This window comes from Oncorhynchus masou, chromosome 15, assembly GCF_036934945.1.
Source record: "Oncorhynchus masou masou isolate Uvic2021 chromosome 15, UVic_Omas_1.1, whole genome shotgun sequence".
NCBI lineage: Eukaryota > Metazoa > Chordata > Actinopteri > Salmoniformes > Salmonidae > Oncorhynchus > Oncorhynchus masou.
This window is the reverse complement of record NC_088226.1, coordinates 72,780,244-72,800,129: the sequence shown is the minus strand read 5'-3', so window position 1 is coordinate 72,800,129 and position 19,886 is coordinate 72,780,244. Positions and strand designations below refer to the sequence as shown.

Sequence of the window (19,886 nt, the reverse complement as noted above, 5' to 3'; positions counted from 1 at the left end):
TAGCAGGCTGAAAACAGCAGGCCTTGTTGTCTGGTAGAAAGCTGAAAACAGCAGGCCTTGTTGTCTGGTAACAGGCTGAAAACAGCAGGCCTTGTTGTCTGGTAGCAGGCTGAAAACAGCAGGCCTTGTTGTCTGGTAACAGGCTGAAAACAGCAGGCCTTGTTGTCTGGTAACAGGCTGAAAACAGCAGGCCTTGTTGTCTGGTAACAGGCTGAAAACAGCAGGCCTTGTTGTCTGGTAACAGGCTGAAAACAGCAAACCTTGTTGTTTGGTAACAGGTTGAAAACAGCAGGCCTTGTTGCCTGGTAACAGGCTGAAAACAGCAGGCCTTGTTGTCTGGTAACAGGCTGAAAACAGCAGGCCTTGTTGTCCGGTAACAGGCTGAAAACAGCAGGCCTTGTTGTCTGGTAACAGGCTGAAAACAGCAGGCCTTGTTGTCCGGTAACAGGCTGAAAACAGCAGGCCTTGTTGTCTGGTAACAGGCTGAAAACAGCAAACCTTGTTGTTTGGTAACAGGTTGAAAACAGCAGGCCTTGTTGTCTGGTAACAGGCTGAAAACAGCAGGCCTTGTTGTCTGGTAACAGGCTGAAAACAGCAGGCCTTGTTGTCCGGTAGCAGGCTGAAAACAGCAGGCCTTGTTGTCCGGTAACAGGCTGAAAACAGCAGGCCTTGTTGTCCGGTAACAGGCTGAAAACAGCAGGCCTTGTTGTCTGGTAACAGGCTGAAAACAGCAGGCCTTGTTGTCTGGTAGAAGGCTGAAAACAGCAGGCCTTGTTGTCCGGTAACAGGCTGAAAACAGCAGGCCTTGTTGTCTGGTAACAGGCTGAAAACAGCAGGCCTTGTTGTCCGGTAGCAGGCTGAAAACAGCAGGCCTTGTTGTCCGGTAACAGGCTGAAAACAGCAGGCCTTGTTGTCTGGTAACAGGCTGAAAACAGCAGGCCTTGTTGTCCGGTAACAGGCTGAAAACAGCAGGCCTTGTTGTCTGGTAACAAGCTGAAAACAGCAGGCCTTGTTGTCCGGTAACAGGCTGAAAACAGCAGGCCTTGTTGTCAGGTAGCAGGCTGAAAACAGCAGGCCTTGTTGTCTGGTAACAAGCTGAAAACAGCAGGCCTTGTTGTCTGGTAGAAGGCTGAAAACAGCAGGCCTTGTTGTCTGGTAGAAGGCTGAAAACAGCAGGCCTTGTTGTGATCCACTGTGCATTGTTACCCTTTTCAGAAAATGCTGAATGGTTGGTTGGATGTGTGGGTGGAGGTGGACCAGAGGAACGTTTTGGCACTGTGTTATCAGTAGGGATGGGTGACCTAATCTATGGATAGGTGTCATTCAATTAGAACAGGAATGTACAGTATTGTATGACATGATTTGTGTGGTGTGTAACCTTGATTTACCCCCGAGTGAGATGGCTTATACCATGTAAAGTTCAGTAAACTCCAAAAGTATTGGGCACATTTTTTTGTTATTGTTGTTTTGGCTCTGTACTCCAGCACTTTCATTATGACAATTATGTTGCAAAACGTTTCTTCGACGGGAACGGAACGGGGAGGAGTTTACCTGAAGTTGTCCAATAGAAGCTCTCGTTTTAGATGACTGTTTGACTAATGATGACACACCAGGTTCGCTGGAAGAAGAAAAAACGTGTGCTGTTTTTTATTTAATTTGATTAGCAATTGTCAAGAATGCAGAGATTTTTTTTTTTGCAATTTGTGATCGATAGGCTAAGAGAGCTTCATACGCTGTTTATTGATTGTGGGGTTTGAATAGTGCTAGAATACAGCGTATGGTACAAAATCAATTATATTTCTTATTGGGGTAATAGCCTAGTTTGGGTGTAACGGTACAATTTTCAATTACAGAGGTTCTTCTTCTGCTATTTATTCTGTTATCAATAATATTTACGTGTTAATAGTATCCTCTGATTGCAATTATTCAATCTAATATTTTAACTAAATGTAATCTATTGGCTATTAAAATCTAAGCGGTATTACATCCGGCCGTGATTGGCCGTGATTGGGAGTCCCATAGGACGGCGCACAATTGTCGTCCGTCATTGTAAAGAAGAATTTGTTCTTCGCTGACTTGCCTAGTTAAATAATGGTTAAATAAAATAAATGATTAAAATATCTTGCAGTCCGGACTGATGGAAGGGCTTGTCCTGTACTTTGTAAAGACCCAGAGTACATTGACTGAATGTCCTTTCTAAACATAGCAACATAAAGGACACGGACCACAAAACAGGGGACGTGAACTGGCAGAAGAGTTGAGTCCTCATTCAAAGGCAAGGGCAGTGTGAACACAAAGAGAACGGAGTTATTTTGTTTCACCGCAGGGTTCACTTTAAAGAAGACTGAAATCAGTGAAAACACCCTAAAGAATTTAGAGATAAAACACTATTTTACAACATTAAAAGTATAAACTTGAACTGATTATGCAAAATGTGTTTATAAGTAGAAAAGCGGTAAGAGATCTACCATCTTGCCATTGTTCTTTATTTTGTGCTCATGAATTTTAACTCTCATAACATACTGCACAGTCTGCATGTTATCGTTGATACAGTAATGTATTGATCTCCACTGTACTGTCTTGTCTCCTTATATCCAATATAGCCCAGCCGTACACATGGTTTCATGCTCTTATTAAATAGAGAGATCGTGATTCTTCTGGCTCGGACCTGGGTTCAAATTCTTTTTGAAAACCCAATATTTGAGCGTTTGCTTGACTCTGCACACAGTGTCAGGTTGCTGTTGGTTCCATTTGCAAAAGACGAGCTCAAATCAAGCACATCGAAGTTATTTGAAAAAAAGGATTTGAACCCAAGTTTGCTCTGGTTCTGGACTACATTCTAGGGGATATTTAGCAATACCGACGGTATAATTTGCAATCGTTGCTGGGGGGGGGGGGGGCTGCATGCAAAGCCACTGCTCCAGCTCTTTCACTTGGTTTGCTAACTTGCCCCGCTAAGTGTCTAGACGTCAACATTAAGCTTCGTGGGTTACAGCGGAGACATTAACCCCCCCCCCCTCCTGGATCAAGAGCCCTGTTGCCTAGATACACTGAACAACAATATAAAAACGCAACAGGTAAAGTGTTGGTTCCATGTTTCATGAGCTGAAATAAAAGATCCCAGAATTGGTCCATACACACAAAAAGCTTCTTTCTCTAAAACTGTGTGCACAAATGTGTTTACATCTGTTATTGAGCATTTCTCATTTTGCTAAAATAATCATCCATCTGACAGGTGTGGCATATCAAGAAGCCGATCAAACAGCGTGATCGTTACATAGGTGCACCTTGTGTTGGGGACAATAAAAGGCCACTCTAAAAATGTGCAGATGTCACACAACACAATGCCACAGATGTTTCAAGTTTTGAGAGAGTGTGCAGTTGGCATGCTGACTGCAGGAATGTCCACCGGAGCTGTTGACAGAGAATTGATTGTTCATTTCTCCACAATGAGACCTGTCGTTTTAGAGAATTTGAATGCACAGAAATACCGCAACGAGATCCCATTTTCTTTGAAGGTATCTGTGACCAACATAGATTAGCGCCTAAAGAATTTATTTCAATTGAATGATTTTTCTTAATATGAACTTTGAACTTGTTGCATGTTGCGTTTTTTATATTTTGGTTCAGTATAGTTTTAAACAACAAAAATAGTACCCCTTGTGTACACATTCGGTAATACCGTATTCCCCCGGTATGGTACCGAAACGGTATGTTCTGAATACCACCCTACTAGATTCATGCCTCAACATCCATAGAGACACACACACACACACACACACATCAACAGTAGAACAGTGAGCTACAAGCATTGAACACTACAATTACTGCTGGACCAGTGAGAGATACTGAACGAGAACCGGATATGGAACAAAAACTCTATGGTTTTACAGGCGATACGTCAGACAGCCTGGTCCCAGACAGGGAAGCGAACCTGGGTCGCTGAGCCTGACAGAACAACCCCTCCATGTGTCGTGCCAATAGGGTTAACCCACTTGGCGGGAATTGTAACATGGCTCATATTAGCAAGGATCGCTACAATATTATGTATAACATGATAACAGTGGCTATACAGCACAAAACAGATCTTTTAGTATCCCAGGCTACAAAAAAAAGACCTTATTAATTAATGTGAGGGAGAACACAGTTCATTCCTGTTCATGTTCTTACAGTAAATCAATACATTTACATCTAGCCTGCTCCCAGATCTGTTTGTACTCTAGCCAACTCCACTGCTGTCATTATGGCATGACAATAGCCTGGTCCCAGATCTGTTTGTGCTCTAGCCAACTCCACTGCTGTCATTATGGCATGACAATAGCCTGGTCCCAGATCTGTTTGTGCTCTAGCCAACTCCACTGCTGTCATTATGGCATGACAATAGCCTGGTCCCAGATCTGTTTGTGCTCTAGCCAACTCTACTGCTGTCATTATGTAATGACAACAAGCCTGGTCCCAGATCTGTTTGTACTCTAGCCAACTCTACTGCTGTCATTATGGCATGACAATAGCCTGGTCCCAGATCTGTTTGTGCTCTAGCCAACTCCACTGCTGTCATTATGTAATGACAATAGCCTGGTCCCAGATCTGTTTGTGCTCTAGCCAACTCTACTGCCGTCATTATGTAATGACAACAAGCCTGGTCCCAGATCTGTTTGTACTCTAGCCAACTCCACTGCTGTCATTATGTAATGACAACAAGCCTGGTCCCAGATCTGTTTGTACTCTAGCCAACTCTACTGCCGTCATTATGGCATGACAACAAGCCTGGTCCCAGATCTGTTTGTACTCTAGCCAACTCTACTGCTGTCATTATGGCATGACAATAGCCTGGTCCCAGATCTGTTTGTGCTCTAGCCAACTCCACTGCTGTCATTATGTAATGACAACAAGCCTGGTCCCAGATCTGTTTGTACTCTAGCCAACTCTACTGCTGTCATTATGGCATGACAATAGCCTGGTCCCAGATCTGTTTGTGCTCTAGCCAACTCCACTGCTGTCATTATGGCATGACAATAGCCTGGTCCCAGATCTGTTTGTGCTCTAGCCAACTCTACTGCTGTCATTATGTAATGACAACAAGCCTGGTCCCAGATCTGTTTGTACTCTAGCCAACTCTACTGCTGTCATTGTCAAGCCAAACATGACAATTCAGTAAGGAGTTGACAAGAACAGAAGGAGACTGTCTACATTTTATTTACCACTGTAAGTTAGTAGTTTAACTAACTAATAATAATAATAATAATAATAATAAATAACTTCAGAAGTACAGGATGCAAAACAAAAGAACAGTCTGTAATATTATATACACACATCTCTTTAGGAGGTCGATACACTGGCAACGCCCCAAATTACATCCTATTACCTATGTAGTGCACTACATTTGTCCAGGTCCCTGCTCAAGCCCAGTGCACTACATTTGTCCAGGTCCCTGCTCAAGCCCAGTGCACTACATTTGTCCAGGTCCCTGCTCAAGCCCAGTGCACTACATTTGTCCAGGTCCCTGCTCAAGCCCAGTGCACTACATTTGTCCAGGTCCCTGCTCAAGCCCAGTGCACTACATTGGGAACAGGGGGCCATTTGGGACAGGCCCACTCAGTAATAATCGTCGTCCTCCTCGTCTTCCTCAGGCACTGCTTCAAGCTCATTGTTGTCGTCGTCTTCGTCGTCGTCCTCCTCCTCATCTTCCTCCTCCTCCTCTTCCTCCTCCTCTATGTGGTAGTCTACAGGACCACTCAGCAGCAGTTTGGTCTGGTTGATCACTGCTTCGTCATCCAGGTTCAGAGGAACCTGCAGGGAACAGGAGGTGAGGTTATTAGATAACGGGTGGGGGTGGGGTGGGGGGGAGGTGTGTGAGACGTGTGTGTGTGTGTGACGTGTGTGTGTGTGTGTGTGTGTGTGTGTGTGTGTGTGTGTGAGACGTGTGTGCAGTACCTCAGGAGGACTGGCAGGTTGTGAAGGCCCTTCGTCTGTCTGAGCGTTGATGATGGACTTTAGGGCCCCTTCTTCAAACTAAAAAAATAACAATGGGAGACAATGACAGTCATATATTTGGCATTACCCAGGAGAACCGCCCTTGCTGTCTCTGCCTGGCCGGTTCCACTCTTCCCACTGGGATTCTCTGCCTCTAACCCTATTACAGGGGCTGAGTCACTGGCTTACTGGGGCTCTCTCATGCCATCCCTAGGAGGGTTGCATCACTTGAGTGGGTTGATTCACTGATGTGGTCATCCTGTCTGGGTTGGCGCCCCCCCCCCTTGGGTTGTGCCGTGGCGGAGATCTTTGTGGGCTATACCCATCATTACCCAGGAGGATAGTAACACAAGGTACCGGTACCCAGAGTTATCATTCCACTCCTTGACATGCTAAACATGTTGAGCATGACAGAGTACGTGAAGTGGAGTATTAGGGTCTGGATTTCAGGCTTAGGTGGCCCTGTTTGAAAAGGTTTAACAAGCATCCTTCTGAACTAACATGGTTTGATAGGTGAAAAAAAACAAAAGGTCCTGCCTCATCGATCAAGACTAAAGGAGATGATTGTGGACTACAGGGGGGGGAAGAGACCTGGCCGTGTGGTGCCAAGACAGCAACCTCTCCCTCAACGTGATGAAGACAAAGGAGATGATTGTGGACTACAGGGGGAAAAAAAGAGGACCGAGCACGCCCCCATTCCCATCAACGGGGCTGTAGTGGAGCAGGTTGAGAGCTCCAAGTTCCTTGGCGTCAACATCAACAACAAACTAACATGGTCCAAACACACCAAGACAGTCGTGAAGAGGGCACGACAAAACCTATTCCCCCTCAGGAGACTGAAAAGATTTGGCATGGGGTCCCCAGATCCTCAAAAGTTTCTATAGCTGCACCATCGAGAGCATCCTGACCGGTTGGCAACTGCTCAGTCTCCGACCGCAAGGCACTACAGAGGGTAGTGGGTACGGCCCAGTACATCACTGGGGCCAAGCTACCTGCCATCCAGGACCTCTATACCAGGCGGTGTCAGAGAAAGTCCCTAAAAATTGTCAAAGATCGCCAGACTGTTCTCTCTGCTACCACACGGCAAGCGGTACCGGAGCACCAAGTCTAGGTCCAAGAGGCTTCTCAACAGCTTCTACCCCAAAGCCATAAGATTCCTCAACATCTAATCAAATGGCTACCCAGACTATTTGCATTGACTAATACAATTTCATTTGAAAGATCCCACCTATTCAGCCATGAAGTGGGACCCCTGATTTCATCTATCTAGCCTGGTCAGATCAGTGATTACTCAATCAATCTAATCTAGTAATATGGCTACAGGGTCATCTGCCTCACCTAAAGCCCATTCTGATGGGAAGCTGCTATAGACCACTTAGTGCAAACAGTCAGTGTCTGGATAATGTGTGAAATGCTTGATAAATGTATGTGATTTGAACAAAGAGGTAAATTTCCTGGGTGATTTAAATATTGACTGGCTTTAATCAAGCTGCCCACTCAATAAAAAGCTTCAAACTGTAACCATAGCCTGGAACCTGGTTCAGGTTATCAGTCAACCTACCAGGGTAGTTACAAACAGCACAGGAATGAAATCCTCAACATTAATTGATCACATCTTTACTAATGCAGCAGAAATCTGCTTTAAAGCAGTATCCAAATCCATCAGATGTATTGATCACAATATAGTAGCCATATCTAGGAAAACCACAGTTCCAAAGGCTGGGCCTAATATAGTGTATAAGAGGACAGGCTGGGCCTAATGTAGTGTATAAGAGGTCAGGCTGGGCCTAATATAGTGTATAAGAGGTCAGGCTGGGCCTAATATAGTGTATAAGAGGTCAGGCTGGGCCTAATATAGTGTATAAGAGGTCAGGCTGGGCCTAATATAGTGTATAAGAGGTCAGGCTGGGTCTAATATAGTGTATAAGAGGTCAGGCTGGGCCTAATATAGTGTATAAGAGGTCAGGCTGGGCCTAATATAGTGTATAAGAGGTCAGGCTGGGCCTAATATAGTGTATAAGAGGTCAGGCTGGGCCTAATATAGTGTATAAGAGGTCAGGCTGGGCCTAATATAGTGTATAAGAAGTCAGGCTGGGCCTACTATAGTGTATAAGAGGTCAGGCTGGGCCTACTATAGTGTATAAGAGGTCAGGCTGGGCCTACTATAGTGTATAAGAGGTCAGGCTGGGCCTAATATAGTGTATAAGAGGTCAGGCTGGGCCTAATATAGTGTATAAGAGGTCAGGCTGGGCCTAATATAGTGTATGAGAGGTCAGGCTGGGCCTCATATAGTGTATAAGAGGTCAGGCTGGGCCTCATATAGTGTATAAGAGGTCAGGCTGGGCCTAATATAGTGTATAAGAGGTCAGGCTGGGCCTAATATAGTGTATAAGAGGTCAGGCTGGGCCAAATATAGTGTATAAGAGGTCAGGCTGGGCCAAATATAGTGTATAAGAGGTCAGGCTGGGCCTAATATAGTGTATAAGAGGTCATATGATATGTTCTGTAGTGATTCCTATATTGATGTAAATAATATGTGCTGGTTTATAATGAGGAGCAACCAGACGCTGCTGGTCTGTGGTGTGTAATGAGGAGCAACCAGACGCTGCTGGTCTGTGGTGTGTAATGAGGAGCAACCAGACGCTGCTGGTCTGTGGTGTGTAATGAGGAGCAACCAGACGCTGCTGGTCTGTGGTGTGTAATGAGGAGCAACCAGACGCTGTTGGTCTGTGGTGAGTAATGAGGAGCAACCAGACGCTGCTGGTCTGTGGTGTGTAATGAGGAGCAACCAGACGCTGCTGGTCTGTGGTGTGTAATGAGGAGCAACCAGACGCTGCTGGTCTGTAGTTTGTAATGAGGAGCAACCAGACGCTGCTGGTCCGTGGTGTGTAATGAGGAGCAACCAGACGCTGCTGGTCCGTGGTGTGTAATGAGGAGCAACCAGACGCTGCTGGTCTGTGGTGTGTAATGAGGAGCAACCAGACGCTGCTGGTCTGTGGTGTGTAATGAGGGGCAACCAGACGCTGCTGGTCTGTGGTGAGTAATGAGGAGCAACCAGACACTGCTGGTCTGTGGTGAGTAATGAGGAGCAACCAGACGCTGCTGGTCTGTGGTGTGTAATGAGGAGCAACCAGACGCTGCTGGTCTGTGGTGTGTAATGAGGAGCAACCAGACGCTGCTGGTCTGTGGTGTGTAATGAGGAGCAACCAGACGCTGCTGGTCTGTGGTGAGTAATGAGGAGCAACCAGACGCTGCTGGTCTGTAGTGAGTAATGAGGAGCAACCAGACGCTGCTGGTCTGTGGTGAGTAATGAGGAGCAACCAGACGCTGCTGGTCTGTGGTGAGTAATGAGGAGCAACCAGACGCTGCTGGTCTGTGGTGTGTAATGAGGAGCAACCAGAAGCTGTTGGTCTGTGGTGAGTAATGAGGAGCAACCAGACGCTGCTGGTCTTTAGTGTGTAATGAGGAGCAACCAGACGCTGCTGGTCTGTGGTGAGTAATGAGGAGCAACCAGACGCTGCTGGTCTGTGGTGAGTAATGAGGAGCAACCAGACGCTGCTGGTCTGTGGTGAGTAATGAGGAGCAACCAGACGCTGCTGGTCTGTGGTGAGTAATGAGGAGCAACCAGACGCTGCTGGTCTGTAGTGTGTAATGAGGAGCAACCAGACGCTGCTGGTCTGTGGTGTGTAATGAGGAGCAACCAGACGCTGCTGGTCTGTAGTGTGTAATGAGGAGCAACCAGACGCTGCACTTGACACATTTATGAAATAGCTTATTCCCAGTTACTAATAAGCAGGTACCCATTAAGAAAATGACTGTAAAAACTGTTAAATCCCCTGTGGATTGATGAGGAATTGAAACATGGTTGAAAGGGCAAAGAAAAAAAGGGAACGGCAAATAAGGAACTTGAATCTGGGACCCCTTGACTGTTTCCACATTTTATTAAAAAAGCCACAGCCAAATTGGGCGTTTATTTTATTATTTCTTTATATATTATTATTTTTTATTCTAACACTGATTAAATGGTTTTTGCCCCTCATCAATCCCACAATGACAAAACAAAAACAGGATTTTAGACATTTATGCTAATATATATATATATATATATATATAAAAAAATCTATTACATTTACATAAGTATTCAGACCCTTTACTCAGTACTTTGTTGAAGCACTTTGGCAGCAATTACAGCCTCGAGTTTTTCTTGGGTATGACTCTTACCAGTATTTGGGGAGTTTCTCTCATTCTCTGCAGATCCTCTCAAGCTCTGTCAGGTTGGATGGGGAGCGTTGCTGCACAGGTATTTTTAGGTCTCTCCAGAGATGTTCGATCGTGTTAAAGTCAGTGCTCTGGCTGGGCCACTCAAGGACATAGAGACTTGTCCCGAAGCTACTCCTGCGTTGGCTTGGCTGTGTGCTTAGGGTCGTTGTCCTGTTGGAAGGTGAACCTTCACCCCAGTCTGAGGTCCTGAGCGCTCTGGAGCAGGTTTTCATCAAGGATCTCTCTGTACTTTGCTCCATTCATCTTTCCCTCGATCCTGACTAGTCTTCCAGTTCCTGCCGCTGAAAAACATCCCCACAGCATGATGCTGCCACCACCATGCTTCACCGTAGGGATGGTGCCACCACCAGGCTTCACCGTAGGGATGGTGCCAGGATTCCTCTAGAAGTGACACCTGAGGAGTGGCGTCCGTCTGGCCACTACCATAAAGTCCTGATTGGTGGAGTGCTGCAGAGATCGTTGTCCTTCTGGAAGGTTCTCCCATCTCCACAGAGGAACTCTGGAGCTCTGTCAGAGTGACCATCGGGTTCTTGGTCACCTCCCTCGATTGCTCAGTTCGGCCGGGCGGCCAGCTCTAGGAGGAGTCTCTGATTCCAAACTTTTTTCAATTTAAGAATGATGGAGGCCACTGTGTTCCTGGGGACATTCAATGCTGCAGACATATTTTGGTGCCCTTCCCCAGATCTGTGCCTCAACACAAACCTGACTCGTTCTCTATGGACAAAACCTTCGACCTCATGGCTTGGTTTTTGCTCTGACATGCACTGTCAACTGTGGGACCTTATACAGACAGGTGTATGCCTTTCCAAATCATGTTCAATCAATTGAATTGACCACAGGTGGACTCCAATCAAGTTGTAGAAACATCTCAAGGATGATCAATGGAAACAGGATGCACCGGAGCTCAATTTGGAGTCTCATAGCACAGGGTCTGAATACTTAATTAAATTGTATGTTTTTCAGGTTTTTTTATTAATATGCAAACATTTCTAAAACCATGTTTTCACTTTGTCATTGCGGGGGTTTTATGTTTTATTTTTAATGTGCAGGAAGGTCTGAATACATTCCGAAGTCTGGCTGCTTGGAAAACATACTGCAAAATGAGAAATCATGTGACTAAACTAAATAAAAAGAAGAAACTATTCTATGAAACAAATAAATTATATAAAGAATGATAATAAAAAAAGCTTTGGAGCACCTAAAATGACATTTTGGGCAAAAAGGCAAACTCAGCTCCATGATTCACTGAATCAGATGGCTCATTCATCACAAAACCCACGGATATTGACAACTACTTTAATGGCATCGGCAAGATTAGCAAACTTAGGGATGACACGCCAGCAACAAAGGCCGACACTGCACATCCAAGTATATCGGACCAAATTATAAAAAGGCAAGCATTGTAATTTCGAATTCCGTAAAATGAGTGTGGAAGAGTAAAAAACAATAAAAATGTGTCTATGAACAATGACAAGCCACTGGGGTCTGACAACTTGGATGGAAAATTACTGAGGATAATAGTGGACGATATTGTCACTCCCATTTGCCATATCTTTACATTTACATTTAAGTCATTTAGCAGACGCTCTTATCCAGAGCGACTTACAAATTGGTGAATTCACCTTCTGACATCCAGACATCTTCAATCTAAGCCTACTAGAACGCGTGTTCCCTCAGGCCTGGAGGGAAGCAAAAGTAAGCACCCTTTACTGGCTCAAATAGACAAACAAAATCAGCCTGTTACCAACCCTTAGTAAACTTTTTTGGAGAAAAAAAAATGGTGTCTGACCAGATACAATGTCATTTGTACAGTAAACCAATTGCCAACAACGACATTCAGCACGCTGATAGGGAAGGACACTCAACAAGCACAGCACTTACACAAATGACTGATGATTGGCTGAGAGAAATTGATGATTAAAAAGATAGTGGGAGCTGTTTTGTTGCTTTGAGCTGCTTGGAGTAAAGCCAGAGTGTCTATGTGTGTGGCTGACTCAACACTATACACGTCAGCTACTACAGTGACTGAAATGACTGCAACACTTAACAAAGAGCTGTAGTTAGTTTCAGAGTGGGTGGCAAGGAATAAGTTAGTCCTAAATATACCAAAAGTATGTGGACACCCCTTCAAATTAGTGGATTCTGCTACTTTAGCCACACCCGTTGATGACGGGTGTATAAAATTGGGCACACAGCCATGACATCTCCATAGACAAACATAGGCCATAGAATGGCTTTACTGAAGAGCTAAGTGACTTAACATGGCACTGTCATAGGATGCCATTTTTCCATCAAGTCACTTTGTCAAATGTCTGCCCTGCTAGAGCTTCCCCGGTTATTGTAAAGTGGAAACGTCGAGGCGCAACAATGGCTCAGCCGCAAAGTGATAGGCCACACAAGCTCACAGAAATGGACGGCCGAGTGCTGAAGAGCGTAGCGTCTGTCCTCGGTTGCAACACTCACAAACGAGTTCCAAACTACCTCTGGAAACAACATCAGCACAAGAACTGTTTGTCGGGAGCTTCCTGAAATGGGTTTCCATGGCCGAGCAGCCGCACACAAACCTAAGATCGCAATGCCAAGTGTCGGCTGGATTGGTGTAAAGCTCGCCGCCATTGGACTCTGGAGCAGTGGAAACGCGTTCTCTGGAGTGATGCATGCACGCTTCACCACCTGGCAGTCCGACGAACTATGCCAAACCCAGATGCAGAGTGCCAACTGTAAAGTTTGGTGGAGGAGGAATAATGGTCTGGGGATGTTTTTCATGGTTCGGGCCCCTTAGTTCCAGTAAATGGAAATATTAATGCTACAGCATACAATGACATTCTAAATGATTCTGTGCTTCCAACTTTTTGGCAACAGTTTGGGGAAGGCCCTTTCCTGTTTCAGCATGACAATGCCCCCGTGCACAAAGCCAGGTCCATACAGAAATGGTTTGTTGAGATCGGTGTGGAAGAACTTGACTGGCCTGCTCAGAGCCCTGACCTCAACCTCATCGAACACCTTTGAGAAAAATTGGAACATCGACCACGGGCCATTCCTATCGGCAAACATCCCGACCTCACTAATGCTCTTGTGGCTGAATCGAAGCAAGTCCCCGCAGCAATGTTCCAACATCTAGTGGAAAGCCTTCCCAGAAGAGTGGAGGCTGTTATAGCAGCAATGTTCCAACATCTAGTGGAACGCCTTCCCAGAAGAGTGGAGGCTGTTATAGCAGCAATGTTCCAACATCTAGTGGAAAGCCTTCCCAGAAGAGTGGAGGCTGTTATAGCAGCAATGTTCCAACATCTAGTGGAAAGCCTTCCCAGAAGAGTGGAGGCTGTTATAGCAGCAGTGTTCCAACATCTAGTGGAAAGCCTTCCCAGAAGAGTGGAGGCTGTTATAGCAGCAGTGTTCCAACATCTAGTGGAAAGCCTTCCCAGAAGAGTGGAGGCTGTTATAGCAGCAATGTTCCAACATCTAGTGGAACGCCTTCCCAGAAGAGTGGAGGCTGTTATAGCAGCAATGTTCCAACATCTAGTGGAAAGCCTTCCCAGAAGAGTGGAGGCTGTTATAGCAGCAATGTTCCAACATCTAGTGGAAAGCCTTCCCAGAGGAGTGGAGGCTGTTATAGCAGCAATGTTCCAACATCTAGTGGAAAGCCTTCCCAGAAGAGTGGAGGCTGTTATAGCAGCAATGTTCCAACATCTAGTGGAAAGCCTTCCCAGAAGAGTGGAGGCTGTTATAGCAGCAATGTTCCAACATCTAGTGGAAAGCCTTCCCAGAAGAGTGGAGGCTGTTATAGCAGCAATGTTCCTACATCTAGTGGAAAGCCTTCCCAGAAGAGTGGAGGCTGTTATAGCAGCAATGTTCCTACATCTAGTGGAAAGCCTTCCCAGAAGAGTGGAGGCTGTTATAGCAGCAATGTTCCAACATCTAGTGGAAAGCCTTCCCAGAAGAGTAGAGGCTGTTATAGCAGCAATGTTCCAACATCTAGTGGAAAGCCTTCCCAGAAGAGTGGAGGCTGTTATAGCAGCAATGTTCCAACATCTAGTGGAAAGCCTTCCCAGAAGAGTGGAGGCTGTTATAGCAGCAATGTTCCTACATCTAGTGGAAAGCCTTCCCAGAAGAGTGGAGGCTGTTATAGCAGCAATGTTCCTACATCTAGTGGAAAGCCTTCCCAGAAGAGTGGAGGCTGTTATAGCAGCAATGTTCCAACATCTAGTGGAAAGCCTTCCCAGAAGAGTGGAGGCTGTTATAGCAGCTAGTGGAAGGCCAGAAGAGTGATGGATGCAAAGGGGGGGATTAATTAACATCAATGCTCATGATTTTGTAATGAGATGTTCGATGAGCAGGTGTCTACATACTTTTGGCCATGTGGTGAATATGTAGGTCGTAGTGCCCTGAGGGAAAACACATAATGAATTCTATAGAACTATATATTCTATAGAACTGCATTAATGTTGCTGGACCCCAGGAAGAATAGCTGCTGCCTTGGCAGGAACTAATGGGGATCCATAATAAACCCCAGGAAGAGTAGCTGCTGCCTTGGCAGGAACTAATGGGGATCCATAATAAACCCCAGGAAGAGTAGCTGCTGCCTTGGCAGGAACTAATGGGGATCCATAATAAACCCCAGGAAGAGTAGCTGCTGCCTTGGCAACAGGAACTAATGGGGATCCATAATAAACCCCAGGAAGAGTAGCTGCTGCCTTGGCAGGAACTAATGGGGATCCATAGTAAACCCTAGGAAGAGTAGCTGCTGCCTTGGCAGGAACTAATGGGGATCCATAATAAACCCCAGGAAGAGTGCTGCCTTGGCAGGAACTAATGGGGATCCATAATAAACCCCAGGAAGAGTAGCTGCTGCCTTGGCAACAGGAACTAATGGGGATCCATAATAAACCCCAAATACAATAAATACTTGGAGGAGGGAAGGATGCCATACTTATTTACATAGGTGGAGGTAAAATAGAAAGTAGCAGTACCTTGAGTCTGTTGAGCTGGTCCTGCAGCATAACTTTAATCTTTAGGAGGGTCTCCTCCTCCTTCTTTAGCTCCTGTAGACGACTCAACATGGTGTCTGGTGGTTAGACCTAAATACTGAGAGACATACAGTATTAGTGTAACAGTGTTGCTTCCGTCACTCTCCTCGCCCCAACCTGGGCTTGAACCAGAGTTCCCTTTGAACAACAACAACAACAACGACGTTACCCTCGAAGCATCGTTACCTATCGCTCCTCAAAAAAAAAAAAGCTACAGCATTTGGCAGAGCAAGGGAAACAACTACTTCAAGGTCTCAGAGCGAGTGATGTCACAGATTGAAATGCAACTAGCGCGCACCGCTAACTAGCTAGCCGTTTCACACCAGTTGCATTAGTATGCATCTTCCTTTTTCAGCTCTGTTCTGCCTTATTATTATTTGACCATGCTGGTCATTTATGAACATTTGATCATCTTGGCCATGTTCTGTTATAATCTCCACCCGGCACAGCCAGAAGAGGACTGGACACCCCACATAGCCTGGTTCCTCTCTAGGTTTATAATCTCCACCCGTCATAGCCTGGTTCCTCTCTAGGTTTCTTCCTAGGTTCTGGCCTTTCTAGGGAGTTTTTCTTAGCCACCGTGCTTTTACACCTGCATTGCTTGCTGTTTGGGGTTTTAGGCTGGGTTTCTGTACAGCACTTTGTGACATCAGCTGATGTACGAAGGACTATATAAATACATTTGATTTATCATGATGTCCTGTGGGTTCAGACAGAGACAGACAGGCAAATACAGCAGGCTATAGTCAGGCTATAACTAACTATAATAGGGCTCCCGAGTGGCGCAGCGGTCTAAGGCACTGCATCTCAGTGCTAGAGGCGCCACTACAGACCCTGGTTTGATTCCAGGCTGTATCACAACCGGCCGTGATTGGGAGTCCCATAGGGCGGCGCACAATTGGTCCAGCGTCGTCCAGGCCCGGGGGGGAAGGCCCTCATTGTAAATAAGAATGTGTTAACTGACTTGCCTAGTTAAATACATGTTAAATAAAACAACATATGTAGGCTTTAGCAAACTTACTGTAGCGATTGTCTACCTGGCTTAGTAAACTCAACTCCATCCATATGACAGGGGTCTAAACTAGAGCTAATTGGCTCCCCACATTCAGTCATGATTGAGTACAGAAGATAGCATTAGCTGTTAGGGTTTGTATTGATCAGGGATGTGCTGCATCTAGTCACAGTAACGTTAGATAAGCTAACCCTCCGTCAAAACATTACAAATCACTCTGTAGTAGTGATATACACGTTTCATACCGGAGCTGAGACACGTGTTGAAATCAGTAAGCAACCAACTTCAAAGCGGTGTGCCGACATCTCAATCATGGCCACTCTTACTGACAGTTGTGACTGCTTAGTGTGATGTATTGTTGTCTCTACATTCTTACCCTTTGTGCTGTTGTCTGTGCACAATAATGTTTGTACCATGTTTTGTGCTGCTACCATGTTGTGTTGTTATCTTAGGTCTCTCTTTATGTAGTGTTGTTGTCTCTCTCGTTGTGATGTATATTTTGTCCTATATTTTTATTTAAAAAAATGTCATTTGTAATCCTAGCCCCCGTCCCCGCAGGAGGCCTTTTTGACAGGCCGTCATTGTAAATAAGGATTTGTTCCTAACTGACTATCACTTTATCAGAAGGACGTCACGAATGACGTCCCAAGCGTCGTTTGATCACGTGGTTTTTCAACCCGGGTGTCGCAAAACGCCAGTGATTTCCGACCTCTGCTAGACACCGTACTGCTTAGATTTGACCGAAACACGTTATCCCGACCGGTAGCTCGTTTAGCAGGTAGAGGAGGGAACATTCAGGGTCGTGAGCGTATAATTGCACACTATTTTTATGTATTTTTTCTCCTCTTTTGCACGGTTGTTCAAATAATTAGTTTTTATTTAGTATACGCGTCTGTCTTAAGCATCCCAAATAATGCCATAGATTCCTTTTTTTGTACAAATAATCAACTTGGAAGACAAAAATGAGAAGCATGATGCAAATCTGGAATTGTAACTTAGCGCTGTACCACGATGTTATAATGAAAACGGATTCAAAAAATATATACCTCTGTCACTAAATGTGCATTATAAAACAGATCATTAAGATCTGATTAAATTAATTGTCTTCCGGTACAATTTGGGGGGGAAAGCGTCGAAACCTTCACTTCAGAAAGCCTCGGTTTCCCCATTTACTCCGTCGAGGGAGGATGCTGTCGAGAAACGTTCCCATTTGTCAACGTTTATACAACATTATAGCTAGCCCATGTTAAAATTACACCCCCCCCTGCAGCAAATTCAATCAGGAAAAATTATATGCCACAGAACACATCATTTAACGTTGTCTTATTAATATAGTTAGCTAATATGCTACCAACAACAACCTCAGCTTTGTCAAATCATCCACAATTAAGCTTTCTATATATTTCACAAACCTTCACACACACAAAAAAAAATGGTTCGTTTGTGTATCTCCTCTTTGCAGCAAATACAAGGCCACTTGCAGGCCAGCAACGTGCACATTGATGGATGACTAGCCAGCAAATAAACTCATGTCATATTTGAATGACACATCAACAGCGTTATAACGGTCTATAGTTTACCATAGCGCTGATGATACAATGCTACTCGTTATGTTGTTGTAGCCTCCGTTGTTCATTCACGTGGTTTTCCTTCCGCACACTTCCGGGTTCACTTCCCGCCCACATCTCAGCAGTTTGATGTGACCCTTTAGCGCCGTGTTGTGGTCTCCTACAACATTAAACACACACACACGGGATCTTCAGGTTCGGTCGGCTGATTGGACATGATGACGACAAAGTCGGTTTTTAATCAAATGATTCATAATGTTATAAAAATGATCAACATTAGATTATCTCGGATGTTACCCCAAAAAGGTAGTTCATTTTTGGACCTCAGTTCTGCTTATGTAGCCAACTAGTTGTAAACTTTCAGGGACTGCTTTTCAGCTGGCCTGTATGCTGTAGGCCACTGTCTCTGTCTCCGTACCAGTATAAAATGTCTCCTAATATAGGGTGAATCTGTGAGCTAAAAAGGGCCTATTTTCTGACCTCATGCTCACATGAAAAAAATACAACGCTCTAAATACTATTGTACTCACTATAGTGTTTTTGCAGACTTTACTGAAGTATTTACTGTAGTACACTGTATTATACTGTATTATTTACAGTTAACTATACTATAAATACTGTATTAAATAACTAGTGTATATTCTATAGTAATTAATGTAGTATTTTTTGTGGTTTGAGTTGTTAATCATAAGGCATACACCTCCACCCTCCTTACCAGAGAGATGTTTGTTTCTGTCGGCGCGATGCATGAAGATACCGGATGGCTGTACCAACTCTGACAACATATCCTGAGTGAGCCATGTTTCCGTGAAACAGAGAATGTTACCATCTCTGACGTCTCTCTTCCGTGAAACAGAGAATGTTACCATCTCTGACGTCTCTCTTCCGTGAAACAGAGAATGTTACCATCTCTGACGTCTCTCTTCCGTGAAACAGAGAATGTTACCATCTCTGACGTCTCTCTTCCGTGAAACAGAGAATGTTACCATCAGGGAAGTCTAGTGGTTAGAGTGTAGAGGCGGCAGGGTAGCCTAGTGGTTAGAGTGTAGAGGCGGCAGGGTAGCCTAGTGGTTAGAGCGTTGGACTAGTAACCGGAAGGTTGCGAGGTCAAACCCCCGAGCTGACAAGGTACAAATCTGTCGTTCTGCCCCTGAACAGTTAACCCACTGTTCCCAGGCCGTCATTGAAAATAAGAATTTGTTCTTAACTGACTTGCCTGGTTAAATAAAGGTAAAATAAAAATAAAATAAATATACTGTAGGTGTAAAGGATAGATAATAGACAGTAACAGCAGTATACTGTAGGTAGGGGTAAAGGATAGATAATAGACAGTAACAGCAGTATACTGTAGGTAGGGGTAAAGGACAGATAATAGACAGTAACAGCAGTATACTGTAGGTAGGGGTAAAGGATAGATAATAGACAGTAACAGCAGTATACTGTAGGTAGGGGTAAAGGATAGATAACAGACAGTAACAGCAGTATACTGTAGGTAGGGGTAAAGTATAGATAATAGACAGTAACAGCAGTATACTGTAGGTAGGGGTAAAGGATAGATAATAGACAGTAACAGCAGTAGGTAGGGGTAAAGGATAGATAATAGACAGTAACAGCAGTATACTGTAGGTAGGGGTAAAGGATAGATAATAGACAGTAACAGCAGTATACTGTAGGTAGGGGTAAAGGATAGATAATAGACAGTAACAGCAGTATACTGTAGGTAGGGGTAAAGTATAGATAATAGACAGTAACAGCAGTATATTGTAGGTAGGGGTAAAGGACAGATAATAGACAGTAACAGCAGTATACTGTAGGTATGGGTAAAGGATAGGGGTAAATTATAGGTAATAGACAGTAACAGCAGTATACTGTAGGTAGGGGTAAAGGATAGATAATAGACAGTAACAGCAGTAGGTAGGGGTAAAGGATAGATAATAGACAGTAACAGCAGTATACTGTAGGTAGGGGTAAAGGATAGATAATAGACAGTAACAGCAGTAGGTAGGGGTAAAGGATAGATAATAGACA

At 44.6% G+C, this 19,886-nt stretch overlaps 1 protein-coding gene across 3 annotated transcripts; it reads right to left on the bottom strand.

Annotated features, from left to right (window-relative positions):
- Positions 1–2,467: 2,467 nt before the first annotated feature.
- On the bottom strand, positions 2,468–17,959 carry snapc5 (small nuclear RNA activating complex, polypeptide 5). 3 transcript variants are annotated; one of them, XM_064990210.1, is made up of 4 exons: positions 17,871–17,948; positions 15,222–15,329; positions 5,935–6,012; positions 2,468–5,790 (listed from the first exon to the last, which is right to left on the bottom strand). In XM_064990210.1, the coding sequence occupies exons 2-4, from the start codon at positions 15,309–15,311 to the stop codon at positions 5,596–5,598; spliced, it is 363 nt and encodes a 120-aa protein (XP_064846282.1). In that variant the 5' UTR covers positions 15,312–15,329; positions 17,871–17,948; the 3' UTR covers positions 2,468–5,595. The 3 variants fall into 3 exon arrangements, with proteins under 3 accessions (XP_064846282.1, XP_064846281.1, XP_064846280.1); XM_064990209.1 differs by having other exon boundaries at positions 5,181–5,790; positions 15,222–15,336; positions 17,871–17,959; XM_064990208.1 differs by having other exon boundaries at positions 5,181–5,790; positions 15,222–15,336; positions 17,703–17,952.
- Between the last annotated feature and the right edge of the window lie 1,927 nt (positions 17,960–19,886).

Bases quoted from the DNA above. Each gene is read 5' to 3' on its own strand.
- snapc5 (XM_064990209.1), bottom strand. From the start codon at position 15,311: ATGTTGAGTCGTCTACAGGAGCTAAAGAAGGAGGAGGAGACCCTCCTA. The intron at 6,013-15,221 runs GTACTGCTACTT...TTATTTTTTTAG, and splicing joins ACCAGCTCAACAGACTCAAG to TTTGAAGAAGGGGCCCTAAA. The intron at 5,791-5,934 runs GTACTGCACACA...TGTTCCCTGCAG, and splicing joins AACCTGCCAGTCCTCCTGAG to GTTCCTCTGAACCTGGATGA.